This window comes from Muntiacus reevesi, chromosome 1, assembly GCF_963930625.1.
Source record: "Muntiacus reevesi chromosome 1, mMunRee1.1, whole genome shotgun sequence".
Classification (NCBI taxonomy): Eukaryota; Metazoa; Chordata; class Mammalia; order Artiodactyla; family Cervidae; genus Muntiacus; species Muntiacus reevesi.
The window spans coordinates 5,449,086-5,467,783 of record NC_089249.1 but is presented as its reverse complement, the minus strand read 5'-3'; the positions used below and the strand labels follow the sequence as shown (position 1 = coordinate 5,467,783).

The 18,698-nt window shown below is 34.7% G+C and overlaps 1 protein-coding gene and 1 pseudogene across 1 annotated transcript; both read left to right on the top strand.

The window, feature by feature from the left end:
* The first annotated feature begins 6,644 nt into the window (after nucleotides 1–6,644).
* LOC136158843 (olfactory receptor 6C2-like) lies at nucleotides 6,645–7,592 on the top strand. The gene has a single exon (XM_065920675.1). The coding sequence runs from the start codon at nucleotides 6,645–6,647 to the stop codon at nucleotides 7,590–7,592; it is 948 nt and encodes a 315-aa protein (XP_065776747.1).
* A 9,878-nt stretch (nucleotides 7,593–17,470) lies between these two features.
* On the top strand, nucleotides 17,471–18,401 carry LOC136158835 (olfactory receptor 6C2-like; annotated as a pseudogene).
* The last annotated feature ends 297 nt before the right edge of the window (nucleotides 18,402–18,698 follow it).

The following is an 18,698-nucleotide window of genomic DNA, read 5'->3' as shown; positions in this document are numbered from 1 at the left end:
TACACGTATTCCCCATCCCGGTCCCCCCTCCCACCTCCCTATCCACCCGATTCCTATGGGTCTTCCCAGTGCACCAGGCCTGAGCACTTGACTCATGCATCCCACCTGGGCTGGTGATCTGTTTCACCATAGATAAAATACATGCTGTTCTTTCGAAACATCCCACCCTCACCTTCTCCCACAGAGTTCAAAAGTCTGTTCTGTACTTCTGTGTGTCTCTTTTTCTGTTTTGCATATAGGGTTATCGTTACCATCTTTCTAAATTCCATATATATGTGTTAGTATACTGTAATGGTCTTTATCTTTATGGCTTACTTCACTCTGTATAATGGGCTCCAGTTTCATCCATCTCATTAGAACTGATTCAAATGAATTCTTTTTAACGGCTGAGTAATATTCCATGGTGTATATGTACCACAGCTTCCTTATCCATTCATCTGCTGATGGGCATCTAGGTTGCTTCCCTGTCCTGGCTATCATAAACAGTGCTGCGATGAACATTGAGGTGCACGTGTCTCTTTCAGATCTGGTTTCCTCGGTCTTTATGCCCAGAAGTGGTATTGCTGAGTCATATGGCAGTTCTATTTCCAGTTTTTTAAGAAATCGCCACACTGTTCTCCATAGTGGCTGTACTAGTTTGCATTCCCACCAACAGTGTAAGAGGGTTCCCTTTTCTCCACACCCTCTCCAGCATTTATTGCTTGTAGACTTTTGGATAGCAGCCATCCTGACTGGCGTGTAATGGTACCTCATTGTGGTTTTGATTTGCATTTCTCTAATAATGAGTGATGTTGAGCATCTTTTCATGTGTTTGTTAGCCATCTGTATGTCTTCTTTGGAGAAATATCTGTTTAGTTCTTTAGCCCATTTTTTGATTGGGTCATTTATTTTTCTGGAATTGAGCTGCAGGAGTTGCTTGTATATTTTTGAGATTAATCCTTTGTCTGTTTCTTCATTTGCTATTATTTTCTCCCAATCTGAGGGCTGTCTTTTCACCTTACTTATAGTTTCCTTTGTAGTGCAAAAGCTTTTAAGTTTCATTAGGTCCCATTTGTTTAGTTTTGCTTTTATTTCCAATATTCTGGGAAGTGGGTCATAGAGGATCCTGCTGTGATTTATGTCAGAGACTGTTTTGCTTATGTTTTCCTCTAGGAGTTTTATAGTTTCTGGTCTTACATTTAGATCTTTAATCCATTTGGAGTTTATTTTTGTGTATGGTGTTAGAAAGTGTTCTAGTTTCATTCTTTTACAAGTGTTTGACCAGTTTTCCCAGCACCACTTGTTAAAGAGTTTGTCTTTTTTCCATTGTATATCCTTGCCTCCTTTGTCAAAGATAATTGCAACAAAAAGAATAAAATACTTAGGAGTATATCTACCTAAAGAAACAAAAGACCTATACATAGAAAACTATAAAACACTGATGAAAGAAATCAAAGAGGACACAAACAGATGGAGAAACATACCATGTTCATGGATTGGAAGAATCAATACTGTCAAAATGGCTATTCTCCCAAAGCAATCTATAGATTCAATGCAATCCCTATCAAGCTACCAATGGTATTTTTCACAGACTTAGAACAAATAATTTCACAGTTTATATGGAAATACAAAAAACCTCGAATAGCCAAAGTAATCTTGAAAAAGAAGAATGGAACTGGAGGAATCAACCTGCCTGACTTCAGACTCTACTACAAAGCCACAGTCATCAAGACAGTATGGTACTGGCACAAAGACAGAAATATAGATCAATGGAACAGAATAGAAAGCCCAGAGATAAATCCATGAACCTATGGACACGTTTTCTTTGAAGGTTACTTGAAAAGGCAGAAGGAATTTGATAGACATGATAAAGTTATGGATCTTAAAATAAGTTTTTCTTGGATTATCTGGATAGGCACCATTTAATCAGAAGGAAAAAGAATCAGATTAGTAGTTGGAGTTGTGACAATTGAAACAATAGGCTGGAATGATACAAGGAAAGAAACAGGAGTCAAAGAATCAATGCAGCCTTTAGAAACTGAAAGAAAGTAGTTTTCCTCCTAAAGGGTGCAGAAAAAATGCACATGCATATGTGCAGTGCATGTTCAGCCACTGAAAAGAAAGAAATTCTGTTTCTTTAAGACAACATGGATTGAATGTGGGGGCATTAAGGGAGAGAAGTCAGACAAAGTTAAATACTGCATGGTATCGCTTATATATGGAATCTAAAAAATAAAATAAAACTCAGACATAGTAGAAAAGTGGTCACCAAAAATTAGGGGGTGGAGGGAATAAGAAGAGTTCGGTTATTTTAAAAAGCACAAACATTTAGGTATAAGGATATCTGAGGATCTACCATATAACATGATGACTATGTGCTAAAGAACTGATGCTTTTTTTCTGTGGCATTGGAGAAGATTCTTGAGAGTCCCTTGGATGGAAAGGATATCAAACCAATCAGTCCTAAAGAAAATCAGTCCTGAATATTCATTGGAAGAACTGATGATGAAGCTCCAATATTTTGGCCCCCTGATGCGAAGAACTAACTCATTGGAAAAGACCCTGATATTGGGAAAGATTGAAGGCAAGAGGAGAAGGAGATGACAGAGGATGAGATGATCAGATGGTATCAGCAAATCTATGGACATGAGTTTGAGAAAGTTCCAGGTGTTGGTGATGGACAAGGAAGCCTGGCGTGCTACAGTCCCAGGGGTCACAAAGAACTGGACATGACTGAGTGGCTGAACTAAATTGAACTGATGTGCAGATGATTTTTAGTTTGATGAGGTCCCGCTTGTCTATTTTTGCTTTTGTTGCCTTTGGTTTTGGTGTCAAATTCAAGAAAATATCGCTAAGCCCAAAGTCAAGGAACTTACTGCCAGTGTTTTCTACTGAGAACTTTATAGTTTCAGGTTTTGCATTCAAGTCTTTTATCCATTTGAGTTAATTTTGGTGCAATGTGTAAGGTAGCACTAATCCAGTTTTATACTATTTTATTTATTTATTGCATGTGGCTGTCCAGTTTTCCCAGGCTTCCCAGGTGGCTCAGTGCTAAAGAATCCACTGGCCAATACAGGAGACATGGGTTCAATCCCTGGATGGGTAAGATCCCCTGAGGAGGAAATGGCAACCTACTCCAGTAGTCTTGCAAGGAAAACCCCATGGACAGCAGAACCTGGCAGGCTATAGTTCATGGGGTCACAGAGTCAGACACAACTAAGCTCACACACACAATGTCCAGTTTTCCCAGCTCCATTTATCAGACACTGTCCTGTCACATTGCATATTTCTGCCTCCTTTGTCATAAATTAGTTGACCATAGGAGCATGGAAAATTTTGAAGAACATGAATTTATAGCACTTTGATTTTAATATCTGAAGGAACATTAAAATATTAAGATGTTGAACATGAATTAATAAGAATAAATATTATATAATTATATGTATATTAATTTAAACTATGTTTAGAAGATTAAGAACATTTACTTATGTATCCAACTATACATAATCTGTTGTTAACATTTATTTTTAGTAGTCTTATAAATATGTGGATACATTTGAAGAAACAAACCTATATGGGTTATATGATTTTACATATTTTAAAATTTCTTATCTAATTAAAATTTCCTAAAGGTAATAAGTGATTCACGATATAGACTAGTAAATAAGAGATGTGATTTTTTTATGGTCTTCCCATACCATGTGTATTAGTTTATTCCATGTGACAGTAAGAAAGTTAGACTTTTGTTTTACAACCAGACTCCTCTGTTGTTCTGTATGCATGCATGCTAAATCACTTGAGTCGTGTTCGACTCTTTGTGACCTATGGACTGTAGCCTGCCAGGCTCTTCTCTCCATAGGATTCTCCAGACAAGAATGCTGGAGTGAGTTGCCATGCCCTTCTCCAGGGGATCTTCCTGACCCAGGGATCAAACCCGTGTCTCCTGTGGCTCCTGCATTGCAGGCAAATTCTTTGACACTGATCCACTGGGGAATCCCCTTCTGTTTTCCTACTGGCCTTTATCTACATCATCCTCCTGTCTCCAAGGAAACTATATCCAAAGAAGTTATAGTTACCATGCTTTTTTTAACCATAAATTTTATTACTCAAAAGATTCATTAGTGACTTTGTTCTTGGGTCACTAGGGAATCTTCGTTTATTTACTTGGTTGTATTTTTATCAAATAAAGCAAAACGTCATCTAGATATAGTCAACATATTCATAGCCCTGAGAAGTCAGCATAGAAATTTTCCTCAAACTGGAGAAGATTTCTGACATTCCATTGCCTTCATATAATATTATATTTCTTTATTTTTGAGAGAAGTTATAAGAATACAACAAGGAAATCCATGTAATTGTTTGAAGATGGAGCTTCAGAAAGATAGCTCTAAGAAGCATCTTAGATTTGTTTGAACATGACAGTGGACTCATAAGCAAAAGTAACCAAAAGTTCATATGAAAAATCTCTGTTCTAGCTATCATTTTCAATTTAGGAATTTTAAGATTGCATATGTTTCAACAAACAACAGAAACCAAGACTGACAGTCATAATAGTAAGTGAGATTGGTCATTTCAATTTTATTCAGGCTTGTGTGATTTAGGTTTTGCTATGCTTTGGAAAATATATTTTACCTGTCTTTTAAAAATTGAAAATGTGAGTGATAAATTTCTGTATTTGATAAAATATACTTTTTTTCATGTTTTTAGAATACAGTTCCTTTGGATATATCAGAGATTTTTATTCACTAAAATATACTGGCATCTAACAGGATTAAAATTTGATGACCATCCAGAAATATATTAAATTCACATCAAAAAATAAGAGGTATATTCATTTAATTGTGTAAGTATACTCCTCAATTTCCCCACAGAATTACGTGACTGAAATTGCATCCTCATTGGAGATTCTTGGCCTCATTTCAAACATTTCTCTTGAAAAAGTAGGATAAACAAAAACCAGTTAGCCACATATCGCTGAGTCTTCTTTTAAATCTTGTTTTATTAAACTTTGTGTAACTTTAAAAGGAAATAAACAGACTTTTTAGAGCATCGGATGATATCCAATGGTAGTGATAGGGCTAAGTTCATTCAGTGACATGATGCATGTGTTGCCTGAGATTTAGGAAAAGAGTTGGAGGAAGGTAGGCGATGAGCAGCAGAAATATTTCTTACATATCAACTTACTCTAATTTAGTTGCTGATATATTTCCAATCATTTTAGGCTGTTCTGTAAGACAAACCATGAACCTCATTCATTTCTTCTTCCTCATGTCAGGTACTGTAACCCCGAGGCCTTAGCTGCATTTTCTACTGAGACAGTCAGAGCTGACCCTGTCCACATCAGTAAAGCAATACATTAGTTCACACAACAAAGTGAGTCCACATACACATGAATTGAGGGGTCCAGAGGAAACTTAATACATAAATAAGTGTTCTTTCTTAAGTGTTAAAATGGTAGCAAGCATTGTTTTCTATGGGAATGTGGAGGCTGGGATGAGAGGTAGCATAGTGATCACACCTTCAGGAAACTTTCCAGAGGGCTTCAAGGTGAAACTGAAAATCAGTAGAAGTTATTTAAGTGAGTTGAAGACAGAAAGCATATGATGTATGAGAAGTATTTACCAAAAAAAATCTGTCACATGGAATGTGCTCAATAAGTGCAATCTATTATCGTTATTGAAAGGAACATATCAAGAGGAGAAGGGAGAGAGATAAAGAGCATGTGTTTTATTTGTGACATAGTTCATATGAATGTTCAAATAGATATGTCAAATTTCATCTGAGAATCAAGTATTACAAAACAAAGATATTGATTTACAAATGACCATCTGAAAGACATAGCAAAACATAAGAATTTATGAAAATAAAAAGGGGATATTAGTATGGTGAGATGTGAAAGAAGTGAAGAGAATATTAACAGACAGATAAAAGAGTCAGAAAAATACATCATCTGTATTATCTTTGAAGTTTATTTACCAGAGCATTTCACAAAAATATAAACATATATTATGCATAAGTACAACTATATTGTGCATTAAGACATTCTATGTTTTGCATCAGTGGGTCATAAGTGATTACTTAGTGAAAGATAAACATTGATGGAAGCAGTATCAGGTGGGGAGCTGAAAAAGTTGTGTGTGTGTGTTTGTGTTTACATGCACATATGATAGAGTTTAGAGGAGTTGAGGGGAAGTGTATGCAATGAACAAAAATAGAAAAGCAAATTCTTTAATCATAGAGCTCAAACAGAGATTTCAAGTGATTACAGAATGTGTGCACAGTGAACTCAAATGATCTTACATATTTTAATACTTTAATAAAGAAAAAAACATCAAGTAATAACATCAAACAGAAAACTCTTTTTTTTTTTTCATTTACTTTTATTAGTTGGAGGCTAGGAGGGAGGTGGGAGGGGGGATTGGAATGGGGAACACATGCAAACAGAGAACTCCTGAATATCACAAGACATCTTTGCTCCTACAAAACGACAGACCCACCACAGTCAAAAGTAGTCCTTCACAGAGTGAATATTTCAATTGTAAATATTTTTAAATAGTGATAAATAAGCAAAAACTTGAATATGATACCGTCCATACTGTTAAAATAATCTAAAATGAAACATTTCAACATTAACATGCAGATTTAACAGAACTCAGCAATCAGCAATGAGAAACAGTACAGTAACCACATTCATTCTGCTGGGACTGACAGATGACCCTCAACTGCAGGTTTTGCTTCTTATCTTTCTCTTTCTCACCTACATGCTAAGCATAACTGGGAATCTGACCACCATCTTCCTCATCTTACTGGACTCCCACCTTAAGACAGCCATGTACTATTTCCTACAAAATTTCTCCTTCTTGGAGATCTCATTCACATCAGCTTGTATTCCCAGATATCTGTATAGCATCATGACAGGTGACAAGGTCATTACCTACAATGCCTGTGTCAGCCAAGTATTTTTCACTGACCTCTTTGGTGTAACTGAATTTTTTCTCCTGGCTGCTATGTCCTATGACCGCTATGTGGCCATCTGCAAACCCCTGCATTATGTGACCATCATGAGTAGCATGGTCTGCAGAAGACTTGTCTTTTGTTGTTGGGTAGCAGGTCTATTCATTATAATCCCCCCACTTAGCCTAGGCCTAGAATTGGAATTTTGTGATTCTAATACCATTGACCATTTTGTCTGTGATGCATCTCCCCTCCTGAAAATCTCGTGTTCAAATACTTGGTACATGGAAGAGACTGTTATCATCTGTGCTGTGCTGACCTTCCTTATGACACTGATGTGTGTGGCTCTGTCCTATACTTATATCATCAAGACAATTTTAGGATTCCCTTCTGCCCAACAGAAGAAAAAGGCCTTTTCTACTTGCTCTTCCCACATGATTGTGGTTTCAATCACCTATGGTAGCTGCATCTTCATCTACATCAAACCTTCAGCGAAGGACTCAGTGGCCATTAACAAGGGTGTGGCCATGCTCACTACTTCCATCGCTCCAGTGCTGAACCCTTTCATTTACACACTGAGGAACAAGCAAGTCAAACAAGCCTTCAATAACTCAATCAAAAGACTTGCTATATTAAAGAAAAAAAATAAGAGAATGTAAAGCCAAATAAACACATACTGAACATACAAAGTTTTGCCATCAGGGTAATTTACTCAAAACACTCTCATTCATCCTGGTCTAGTGACAACTTCTGCAGAAACATCATTTATGAGCGGGTTAACAATTTTTTAAAATTTAAATCCTAGCTTCATCTCCAAATTAAAAGTATCAAAAATGAAACACAACAGGTAAAACAGAAGCATATCACCAAATTAGACCTACCAAGAGAGAACAGTAAGTTGATAAATTTTACATTTTCCAGAGAAAGGATAAGTAATGGTTGCCATTAGTTTTTCAAATTACTTTCAAATGAAAAACTTTTAAATGATTTATTTATTGATTCACATAACAAATATGTATTATGTAATTTCTTTAGGCTAGGTACAATAGAGAACAACTAGCAAAATTTTATTCCCATGTACCTTTGGGAGTGAACACAAGCAACACTATGTTAAGTAAAGCAAAAATTCACTTGCAGAAAATAAGCACTTTTATGAAGGAGGATAATAAACCTTTACAATTATGAAAATAATAAATAGCATTTTGCTAAATACTAATACTAAATACTAAAAGCTAAACAGAACAGTTTCGTACAGGCACAAAAACTGACACATTGATCAAGGGGAGAGTAGAGAGCCCAGAAAGAAACTCAGGCACCTATTATCAATTAATCTATAGCAAAACTAAATACTAAACATTAAAACAAAAATTACAAAAAAATGCATGTTGAATTTTTAATAGCAAAACTTTTAAACAATAGTAATACATACATGCTCAGTCATGTCTAACTCTTTGTGACCCCATGGACTCTAGCCCATCAGGCTCCTCTGTCCACAGGATTTTCCAGGCAAGAATACTGTAGTGGGTTGCCATTTCCTACTCCAGGGTATCTTCCCAATCCAGGGATCGAACTGGTGTCTCTTGCGTCTTCCGCATTGACAGGCAGAGTCTTTACCACTGCACCTCCTGGGAAGCCTCTTAAATGTTATAAGCTTTTCTAAAAAAAAAAAAAGAAAGAAAGAAAGAAATGAAAGGGAAAATTGTAGAACGGATAACAACTATTTTGAGGAAATTAAGTATTTTGGTATTGCAAAAGCTTGTCAGATGCAGACACATATATTGAAATGCCAACACACAATGTCTCTGAAATAGGCAAGCACACATAAAAATTAAGTAAAAGAAATAAAGAGTATAAAAAGAGCCTGATGTATGAAATCTTGGAAACTTACAAATGTTTTCAAAAGAAATATGAAAAGCTGTACATAAAGGTATTGCATTTTTTAATGATGTGAATGGTTATACATTGGAAGAACAGAAACTATTTACTACATTTCCTAGAAAAAGAAGCTTACACAGGTCATCATCTGAAACCACTTCCTCTTCACTACAATTTATGCTCTGTGCTCTTGAACCTACAGGCCTCTCTGTGTTCACATTTAGTCTTTCACAACTTTTATCTCCCTATATTTTATATATATTCTCATTATTTATTGGATCACTCTTTTTTTCCTTCAGTTTTTTTCTTGTTTGTTTATTTAATAGTCACTCAGTTTCCTTAAAAAATAAAACATAGCACTACCCTGTGATTCAACCCACCCACTTCCTGGCATATATCCAAAAGTACTGAAAAGGATCTCAAAGAGATGTGCGCACACTCATGTTCATTGTAGCAATATTCACAACAACTAATATGTAGAAACAACCTAAATGTCTTCCTACTGATTAATGGATAAGTTAAATGTGGTATATACACACAATGGAATACTACTTGGCCTTCAAAAAGAAGAAAATTCAGCAACATGTGAAAATATGGATGGACCTCGAAGAGAGTATCCTAAGTGAAATAAACCAAATACAGAAAGACAAAAACTTCATGACTTCATTTACATGAAATTTCTAAAATAGTCAATAAAATTAAAAACTGGAATAGTGATTACCAGGGAACAGGGCTGAAAGGGTCAGGGGAATGGAGAATTATTAATGAAAAGGCATAAAATTTTAGTTAAGTAAAATCCATAAACTCTAGAGACCTGCTTTACAACATTGTACCTATAATCAACAATAATGTATTCTACACTAAAAATTTGTTAAAAGGGTAGATCTCACAAAATGTTCTTACCACAATAAAATCTTTTCAGAAAATATACACACATATACATTTTTCAGATAAGAGACAAGCTTTTATCAATATGATTTCAGTGAATACCTAGATCTAAACCTTGATGCTAGTTAATATTCCTGTGCATGATAATCAACCCATCATTCATCCATACCTACTGTTATTGAAAGGGCTATTCCTTTCAGATTTTACATTTTTACAACGTGTCTATGCTTCGCCCTTGAAATTTTATGAAAGAATCTTCAGAATATCCATTGTATATTTTCCAAAAAACAAAATGGGCTCAGAAATCAACACAGTAATAATAACACTGGTACTATTACCTTATCATGAACATTGAAGATCATTGGGCTGTGTGATTTTGTGACTTATTAAAAAAAAAACAAAAAAACCCCCCAAAATCCTATATGTCATCATCTAGTTCCTGACAGGATGCTCCTACAATACTTGGAATTTCTTAAGGGATGAGAGCAATAAAGGTATCTTACCTTATGTTAATGAGAAGATAAGGGAAGCCCTTAAATCACCTTAGGATGAAGCCTGGTTGCCAGGGAAATCAATCAATTGATTAGAGGATTGGAATTTACAGTCCCCAAATTGGAAAAGAACCTGATGCTGGGAAACACTGAAGGCAGGAGGAGAAGGGGACGACAAAGGATGAGATGGTTGGATGGCATTATCAACTCGATGGACATGAGTTTGAGCAGGCTCCGGGAGTTGGTGATGGACAGGGAGGGCTGGTGTGCTGCAGTCCATGGGGTCGCAAAGAGTCGGACATGACTGAGCGACTGAACTGAACTGAACTGAAATCCCTCACCTCAGTGAAGAGAGAGGGTACTCGCTGGAGATTTAGTTGAATGTACAGAGACCAATGATTTAAACAATAATCACTACATAATAAAGTCCCCATAAAACCCCAAAAAGATGGGTTTCAGAGAGCTTCTGGGCTGGTGAACATCTGGTGGGGCTGAAACGGGAAACGGGATTCTGTTCAGGAGGCAGAGAATGAATTTCACAAACTCGCAAACACTCACGCAGGCAAAGTTTATGTTTAAAAGGATAGAGACCCAAAGCCCTCAGCATAGACACTGAGAAGGGGTAAAGAGCCCCCAAAGATGGGAATAACATAGCAGCTTTTATATCATTATTAGACTTGATCTGTTTGTTATTGGTTGACTCGGGCCCAGATATGTGTAATTTTTCATCAATCAGTTTAAATGTTGCAATGTCAAGTTTGTCATTTTTATGGCTTTCTTGGATCTCCCAGTTTCTCAGTTTTTCTAGACATATCGACGCCATCCCTTGACCCTTTCTCAAGACCCCCAGACCATTATTTAGGGGCTAGATGGCAACCCACTCCAGTGTTCTTGCCTGGAGAATCCCCACGGACAGAGGAACCTGGGGGCCTGCAGTCCTTGAAGCCGCAGATCGGACCCTACTGAGCGACTAAATACAGCATAGCAGATGGATGTTTAGGAGCGAATTGTCTGCCCAGAATGTTTCTCCTTGATAAACTGGACAGGTGTCAACGATTGTCTTGTCCTAGATCTGAATGTTTTAGGATCCTCCAGACCAGGAAGGCATTCTTCTGAATGCCTGGAAACTGGGACAAATACAGATTTAGGCTAGTGGAGCCAAAACACTTGTGTGTGAGAATTAAAATTGAAATTAGAAAAAGAGCAAAGACTCTGACTTCTACACTGACTGCCTAACAGTTTCTACCTCAGTGCTTTCTCATAGAAATCCTTTTTCAAATATGTGTTTTGTGACTGTTTTCTTCCGGTCTCTGATTTGCATTTTTGTTTTCTTAACGATGTCTTTTGAAGAGCAGTTTTAATTTTGATGAAATCCAGTTTATCAATTTTCCCTTTTATGGTTTGTGCTGGATTGTGTGTCCCAAGAAATCTTTGCCTACATGTTGAATTACTCCAGTGCCTTTGTCAAAATCAGTAGGCCATGTATCTGTGAATTTGGCTGATCCATTTTATGTTATTTATCTGTATGTTGATCTTTTCACCAGTACCTCACTGTTGTCACTGTGGCTTTAAAGTGTCTTGAATCTATGTACTGTAAATTCTGCAGCATTTTCAAGATTGGTTTGAGACTTGATATCAGCTGCTCCTCTTTCCCATAAAAATTTTACATATAGCTTGTCAGTTTTTCTTAAAAAAAAAGTCCAGCTGGGATAGTGATTGAAATTGCATTTGAATTTAGAAATCAATTTGGGAAGAACTGATAAACAACACTGAATCTGCCAACCCATAGATGTGACATATTCCTATACTTGTTTGAGTCTTTTAAAATGTATCTCAAAATAAATAAATAAATAAAATGTACCTCAGCAATTTTTTAGTGAAGAAGCTTTACACATATTTCCTCAAATATATTTCTAAATATTTTCTGATTTTTATGCTATTATAAATGGTATTTAAAATTTCATTTTCAAGTTTGACTTGAGTGTATAGAAATGCAATTTTTTTCTCATACATTTTCCTTTTTTATTATTATTTTTTTTAATTAATTAATTTATTTACTTATTTTACTTTACAACATTGTATTGGTTTTGTCATACAGTTTATTTTTGTACATTGATTTTGCATCTGAAATCTTATTAAATTCACATATTAATTCGGTAGTCCTTTTTATTTTTTTATAAATGCCCTAGAATTTCCTGTGTACATAATCATGTATGAAAAAAAGCATTTCTGTCTCCTTACTTCAAATATTTTTATGTATTTCTTCTTCTTCTTGCTTTATTGAAATAGCTGGAAACTTCAACTAGTACTGAACTGAAGTTATGTGAGTGAATATCCTGTCCTGTTCCTAACAATAGAGGAGAGCATCCATTTTTTTCACTGTTAAAATATGATGTTAATTGTAGGTTTTTCTTGCATGCTTCTCATCAGATTGGAAAATTTCCCTTTTAATTATAGTTTCTGAGGATACCATGTATGTGTGCTGAATCTTGATACATACTTTTTCTGCATGTATTGAGATGATTTTTCTCTCCTTTATTTTGTTAATGTGGTTTGTTACATTGACTGACTAATATTAAGCTAAACTTGCACTTCTGGCCCAAACTCTGCTTGGTCATGATGTATTATTCTTTTTATATAGTTCTGGATTCAATATTTTGTTTCATTTCTACATCTATACTCATGAGAAAGAGTAACCTGTGATTTTCCACTATTGTAAGTTCTATCTTGTTTTGGTGTCAGATCTTGTTTATTTTGGGTACATTTATAAGAATATACATTTTCAACATTAAAGTAAATATACTGTACACAGTGAAAACAAAACAAAAAGAAGGAAAAAAGAAACATTCCACTACAGAAAGTCATCAAATGACAGAAGAAGAGGGCAAATAAAAAAGAAAGGAAAAAAGGAATTACAAAACAGGTAAAAAAAAGCTATTAACAAAGTGGCAATATGTCTAAATCATGGATATTTCTCAGTAATGTAAGTGAACTACTTATATATGCAATAGTAAAATTGAATATTAAAAACTTACAAGGGAAGAATGCCATGATTATTCCATTCAAGTGAAACACAAGAAAAAGGCAAATCAAATCTGATTTAAAATGACAGAAAGATCACTGACTGCCTAGAAAGAAAAAGTTTACTAGCAAAGGATATGATGGAAATTTGTGGGGATATGGAAATGTTTATTGTCTTTACAGTAAAATTAATGATTAGGGAAGTACATATTTTGAAAATTCATTAGTTAAAATATTTTAAAGGTTCCACCTATTGTATGTAAATTTTATTTCAATCTGCAACCCAGCCTTGACCTACATTAGTCCACAAATGAATAAAGATAATAGTTATTTAAAGGAAAAGCAATCTTGAGTGTATGCATAAATATACTCTTATACACATGACTTGAAGGAACATACTAATTATTAGTTATTAGTAAATTATAGTTCTAAGTATGTATCTCAGTATCTCAGAGAAATTTTACTTTGATTCAGTTTTCCAGACAATATACAGAAATTTTTAAAAAAACTTCTTGTAATATTTTTATAATTGTAGAAAATATAAAAGAAGCTAAAATGATTAAAGGTAATTAGAAACATCATAATTATCTATAGAGTGATATTTTACAATGGTAAAACTGGAAGCAACATTTATTTACAACAATGATAGATTTGAATTTAAATGCTATTGTTACAGTAATACAGTGGACTGAAATTAAATAGGTTTAAAATGATGCATGCAAATAATTATTGAGACATAAATAGGCTCACAAACATCTAAGTGTAGTGTTGTTGTTGTTTAGTCATTCTGTCATCACCAACTCTTTGCAACCCCATGGGTTGTAGCTCAGCAGGTTCCTCAGTTCATGGGATTTCCCAGGCAATAGTACTGGAGTAGGCTGTCATTTCCTTCTCCAGGGGATTTTTCCAACCCAGGGACTGAACCTACGACTATGGCATTGCAGGTTCATTCTTTACCACTGAGCCACCTGGGAAGCCCAAGTGTAAAATAACTGTGACAATCTGAGTACCACAGTGTGGAAGCATTTTTAATAATGTTCATGCATTTGTAATTATTAGATGTGATACACATGGATATATCTGTAGGAGTATAGAAAAGTATGGAAGGACATGCTCCAAATTGTTACCTTTCATTTCCTCTATTACCTCTTCCTTTATTCTTTTTCACTTTAATTTTTCATTGTCATATGTCTCATCAAATGTCAATATATAATATATTCATTTTATAACAAATAGAAAAGTAGAGAGAGAGATCTATCTTCTTTACCTTCCACAAGGATTAGTTAAAAGAAACTGGACTCTGTTTTGTTTTTAATTAAAGTCAGTTGTCCTCCCAGTCTGTAAAGTGATTCTGTTGTTTTTCCTCTCTCTAAAGGTTGTTTTCCCTCTGTTGCTATACTAGTTTGCTTGTTTCATTTACCCAAAGTCACATGATACAAGATGATTACACAGATGCTTCATTAGTAGTTTTCGATCCTGAGTCACCAAGGACTCTCTTATTTATTAATTTTTGTGGCAGATTCAGCAAATGAAATAAATATTATGGGTGAAACTGGAAAATCCTTTCTCTGAGCATAATAGTTCAGAACATCAGCTTGTCCAAAACTACTAGGAGTTCCTTTGAGCCTGCTTTTCTTCTCACTTATTGAAAGTTTTTATTTTCTTTTTTTTAAAGCTGTTTCCTAGATTTGTCTTAGCACTACATCTATTGTGAGGAAGTTGATGTATTTGAAGACAAAAAAAAATTAAGGAAATTATGCCTTCCCAAGTTGCTGTTACTGTAGAAGTGACCAGATTCAATCAGTGCTGTTGTTGGTGTTCAGTCACCAAGTCATGTCTGACTCTTATTGACCCCACGGACTGCAGCATGCCAGCCTACCTTGTTCCTCACCATCTCCCAGAGTTTGCCAAAGTTTAAGTCCATTGAATTGGGGAAACCATTCAAACATCTCATCCTCTGTTTCCATTCAGTCAATAGTAACCAGAACTTCTCATACTTCTAATACTATTTGCTTTATATTCACTTTCCAAGTTGTAGCTATAAGAATAGTTGTAATTAAGTAACTAGTAAAGAGAGGCTGTGATTAACTGTCAGAATGTAAGTATTATAAATTATGCATTTCATTTACATTTTTTGAGGCTTGGGTAATATTTGTCTCAAGTAAATTAGTCTTTCCTGATTGTACAAAATTTATCAGTGGAAATTCTAATGTGGGTATCAGTTAAACATCATTTTCAGAGCACTTTAATCGTGGATGGTATATATTTGTTGATAAGATTATTTTGAGCTACAAATAAATAATAGATCATTTAAAAATAACTTAATTTGTATACCATGACAAATTAACACACCTGGAAACTAAAAAATGAAACAAGTGGCTGAGTATGTGCTTATCCAGCAAAATTCAAAACTGGGAACAGAGATGGCGTTGGGAAACAATGAGCCTGGAGGGAAGACTATTCCAGACCAATAGTCTATGTGATGTATCTATTTCAGCATCAAGTATATAACAAAGGTCCAAGAAGTATAAAGTACCAATTTGGTTATTAAAAAATAAGAGGAGAGTGTGAAAAGTCAAGAGTTTCATTTTGGAAGTTTTATATTTGCAGTGCATTTGGGTATATACTGAAGATCAATCATTTTGGAGATAAGTTCAAGAAAACACTCAAAATGAGTATATATGTTAAGAAGTAAAGCTTTTTACTACTCACTTGCAATGAGTAGTAAGTAAATCAAAGAGATCTAATGCACATATTGATAGCAATATTATATTATAATTACATAAGGTGATAAGTATCCACTACATAAGCAATCATGTTGCAATTATAAATGCATCAGAGTAACACCCTATACACTTTAAACTTACACAATATTACATGTCAAATGTATTCAATTAAAAAAAAATCAGGAAAATAGTAAAGAAATGCTAAGAACTATTACCATAGAGTTCAGGGGGAAAAAAAAGTGTCTAGATATTAGAAAGTCAAAAGATGACAGGAAAACATGTTGGGATTAATGTGAGTTATGAGAGAATTCTATAACTACTGTGTGGTTAAAACTAGACAATTCTTGTGAAGTTTCCTGAACTCTAGCAGCCAAAAGAAGATGAACTTTGGCGTAAATTGCTTCATTAGATTTATTGTGAGAATATATGATTACAATGTATTGATGATTGAATGTATGGCCTCTAAAAGGTAAACCCTTGTTGACAAGGTCACTGAAATAGTTAAAATTTGTTTATTACTCATTTTCTGCCAGGCACCTTTTATAAGTACTCTAAATGTTAACATTTTATTTTTCAGCATTACATATATATATATATATGTAAAGGATAATAATATTATTTCCACTTTGTAAATGACATAACTGAGTCACAGTGAAAGCAAGCCATGCTTAAAGAATATGCTTAAGAATTTAACCTGAATTTTTTGTAGTTAGTAATATTAATAATAGCACTTTGGAATGTGTCTTAACCTTAACAGATTGAAAACCAAAAAAATTGTAATACTTTTTTCATCCCTATATGTTTATACCCAACACATAGTTATTCTACATCACGTATTTGTCATCAAAATATTCCTTGTCTTCTGTACCACAGTAGGAAATCAGTATAATTTTAAACTATGAGATAATTATGAGATAAGCTAGGAGATAAACTATGAGAAAATTACGAGGTAGAGTCAGGGGCACAGGTGAGTAAGAAAGAAATTGTTTAAACGAAACATAGACTTTTAAAATTGCAATTCTAGAGCTCAACATATTTAGTACTGGATGTGGAATGCATTTAGTAAGACAAACTAGTTGTGATCAACTGTTTCAATAACAAAATTTTAAGAAAACACATGAAGGTAAAAATGAAAGTTTAAAATTCAGCTTTATGAGTCAGTCTGTGAACAAGAAAAAACTCTTACTCTCACAAAACTTTAGCAGCTAAATCCAAATATAAAGGGAAAATCAAATCCAAGACATAGACAAAATATAGAGCGGAAACGAAACATAAAATGTAATGAGGAAGAAGCACCAATAATATTTCATAGTATGATATAGATAAAGCAATTCTGATTTTTTAATATCCCCTGAAATGATCAATAATACACAATTGTGGAACCTAGGATACCAGCGTACTGAAAATATTTGCGAACAAGAATTTTTAATGCCTGTGAGTTTGTTTGCATAGTTTTGCCTTCATTAATAACCACTCTATGCATATCAAATATTTCTGAATTGTAAATGCAGATTGAGTAGAAGTCAGGATTCAGTGATGAGAAACCACACAACTTTTATCCTGCTGGGACTACTGATGATCCACAGCTGAGCATTGTGATTTTCATCTTTTTATTTCTCACCTACATGTTGAGTGTAACTGGGAACCTGACAATCATCTCCCTCATCTTCATAGACTCTCATCTGAAAACTGCCATGTACTTTTTCCTGCAAAATTTCTCCTTCTTAGAAATCTCATTTATATCTGCTTGTATTCCCAGATAATTCCAGGTGACAAGACAATAGCATATAATAACTGTATCGGTCAAATATTTTTTGCTGATCTTTTTGGTGTAACTGAATTTTTTCTCCTGGCTACCATGTCCTATAATTGACACATGGCCATCTGCAATCCCCTGCATTATGTGACTATCATGAACAACATGGTCTGTAGAAGACTCATCCTTTGTTGCTGGATGGCTGGCTTGTTGATCATAATCCCTCCACTTAGCCTGGGCCTGCATCTGGAATTCTGTGACTCCAAAGTTATTGACCATTTTTTCTGTGATGCAGTCCCCCTTCTAAAAATCTCATGCTCAGAAACGTGGCTTAAAAAGCAAATGATCATAGTCTGTGCAGTGTTGACCTTTATCATGACCCTCCTGTGTGTTGTTCTATCATATATACACATCATCAAGACCATTTTACGATTCTCTTCTGACCAGCAAAGGAAAAAGGCGTTTTTCACATGTTCTTCCCACTTGATTGTGGTCTCCGTCACCTATGGAAGCAGTATTTTCATCTATGTTAAGCCTTCAGCAAAGGACTCAGCTATTAATAAGGACTCAGGTATTAATAAGAGTGTTACAATGCTCACTACTTCAATTGCTCCTATGCTGAACCTCTTCATTTACACCTTGAGAAACAAGCAAGTTAAACAAGCCTTTGGTGATGCAATCAAAAGAATTGCATTATTCTCAAAGATCTAATGGAATTTGCTAATGTAAAGAAATAAATTTTTCATAAAAAGATCATTTGTCCCTAAGTATGTATCTTTAAGCTTTTGAGTCATTTCTTTCCTGGTATGGAAACTGTTTCAGGCAGCTCTCTTAAAAAGATAGTATTATACATTTCTGGGAAACAGAAGAATGACGTTACACACTGACAAGACTACCAAAGGCCTAACAATGAAATGAAAGAAGGAAAACCAGCAAGTTCATCATGCATTTTGAACAGGGTGGTTGTATGATTGTTTTTCCCTTTTTCTAGATTTCAAGATAGTTTTT

Bases quoted from the DNA above. Each gene is read 5' to 3' on its own strand.
- LOC136158843 (XM_065920675.1), top strand. From the start codon at position 6,645: ATGAGAAACAGTACAGTAACCACATTCATTCTGCTGGGACTGACAGAT.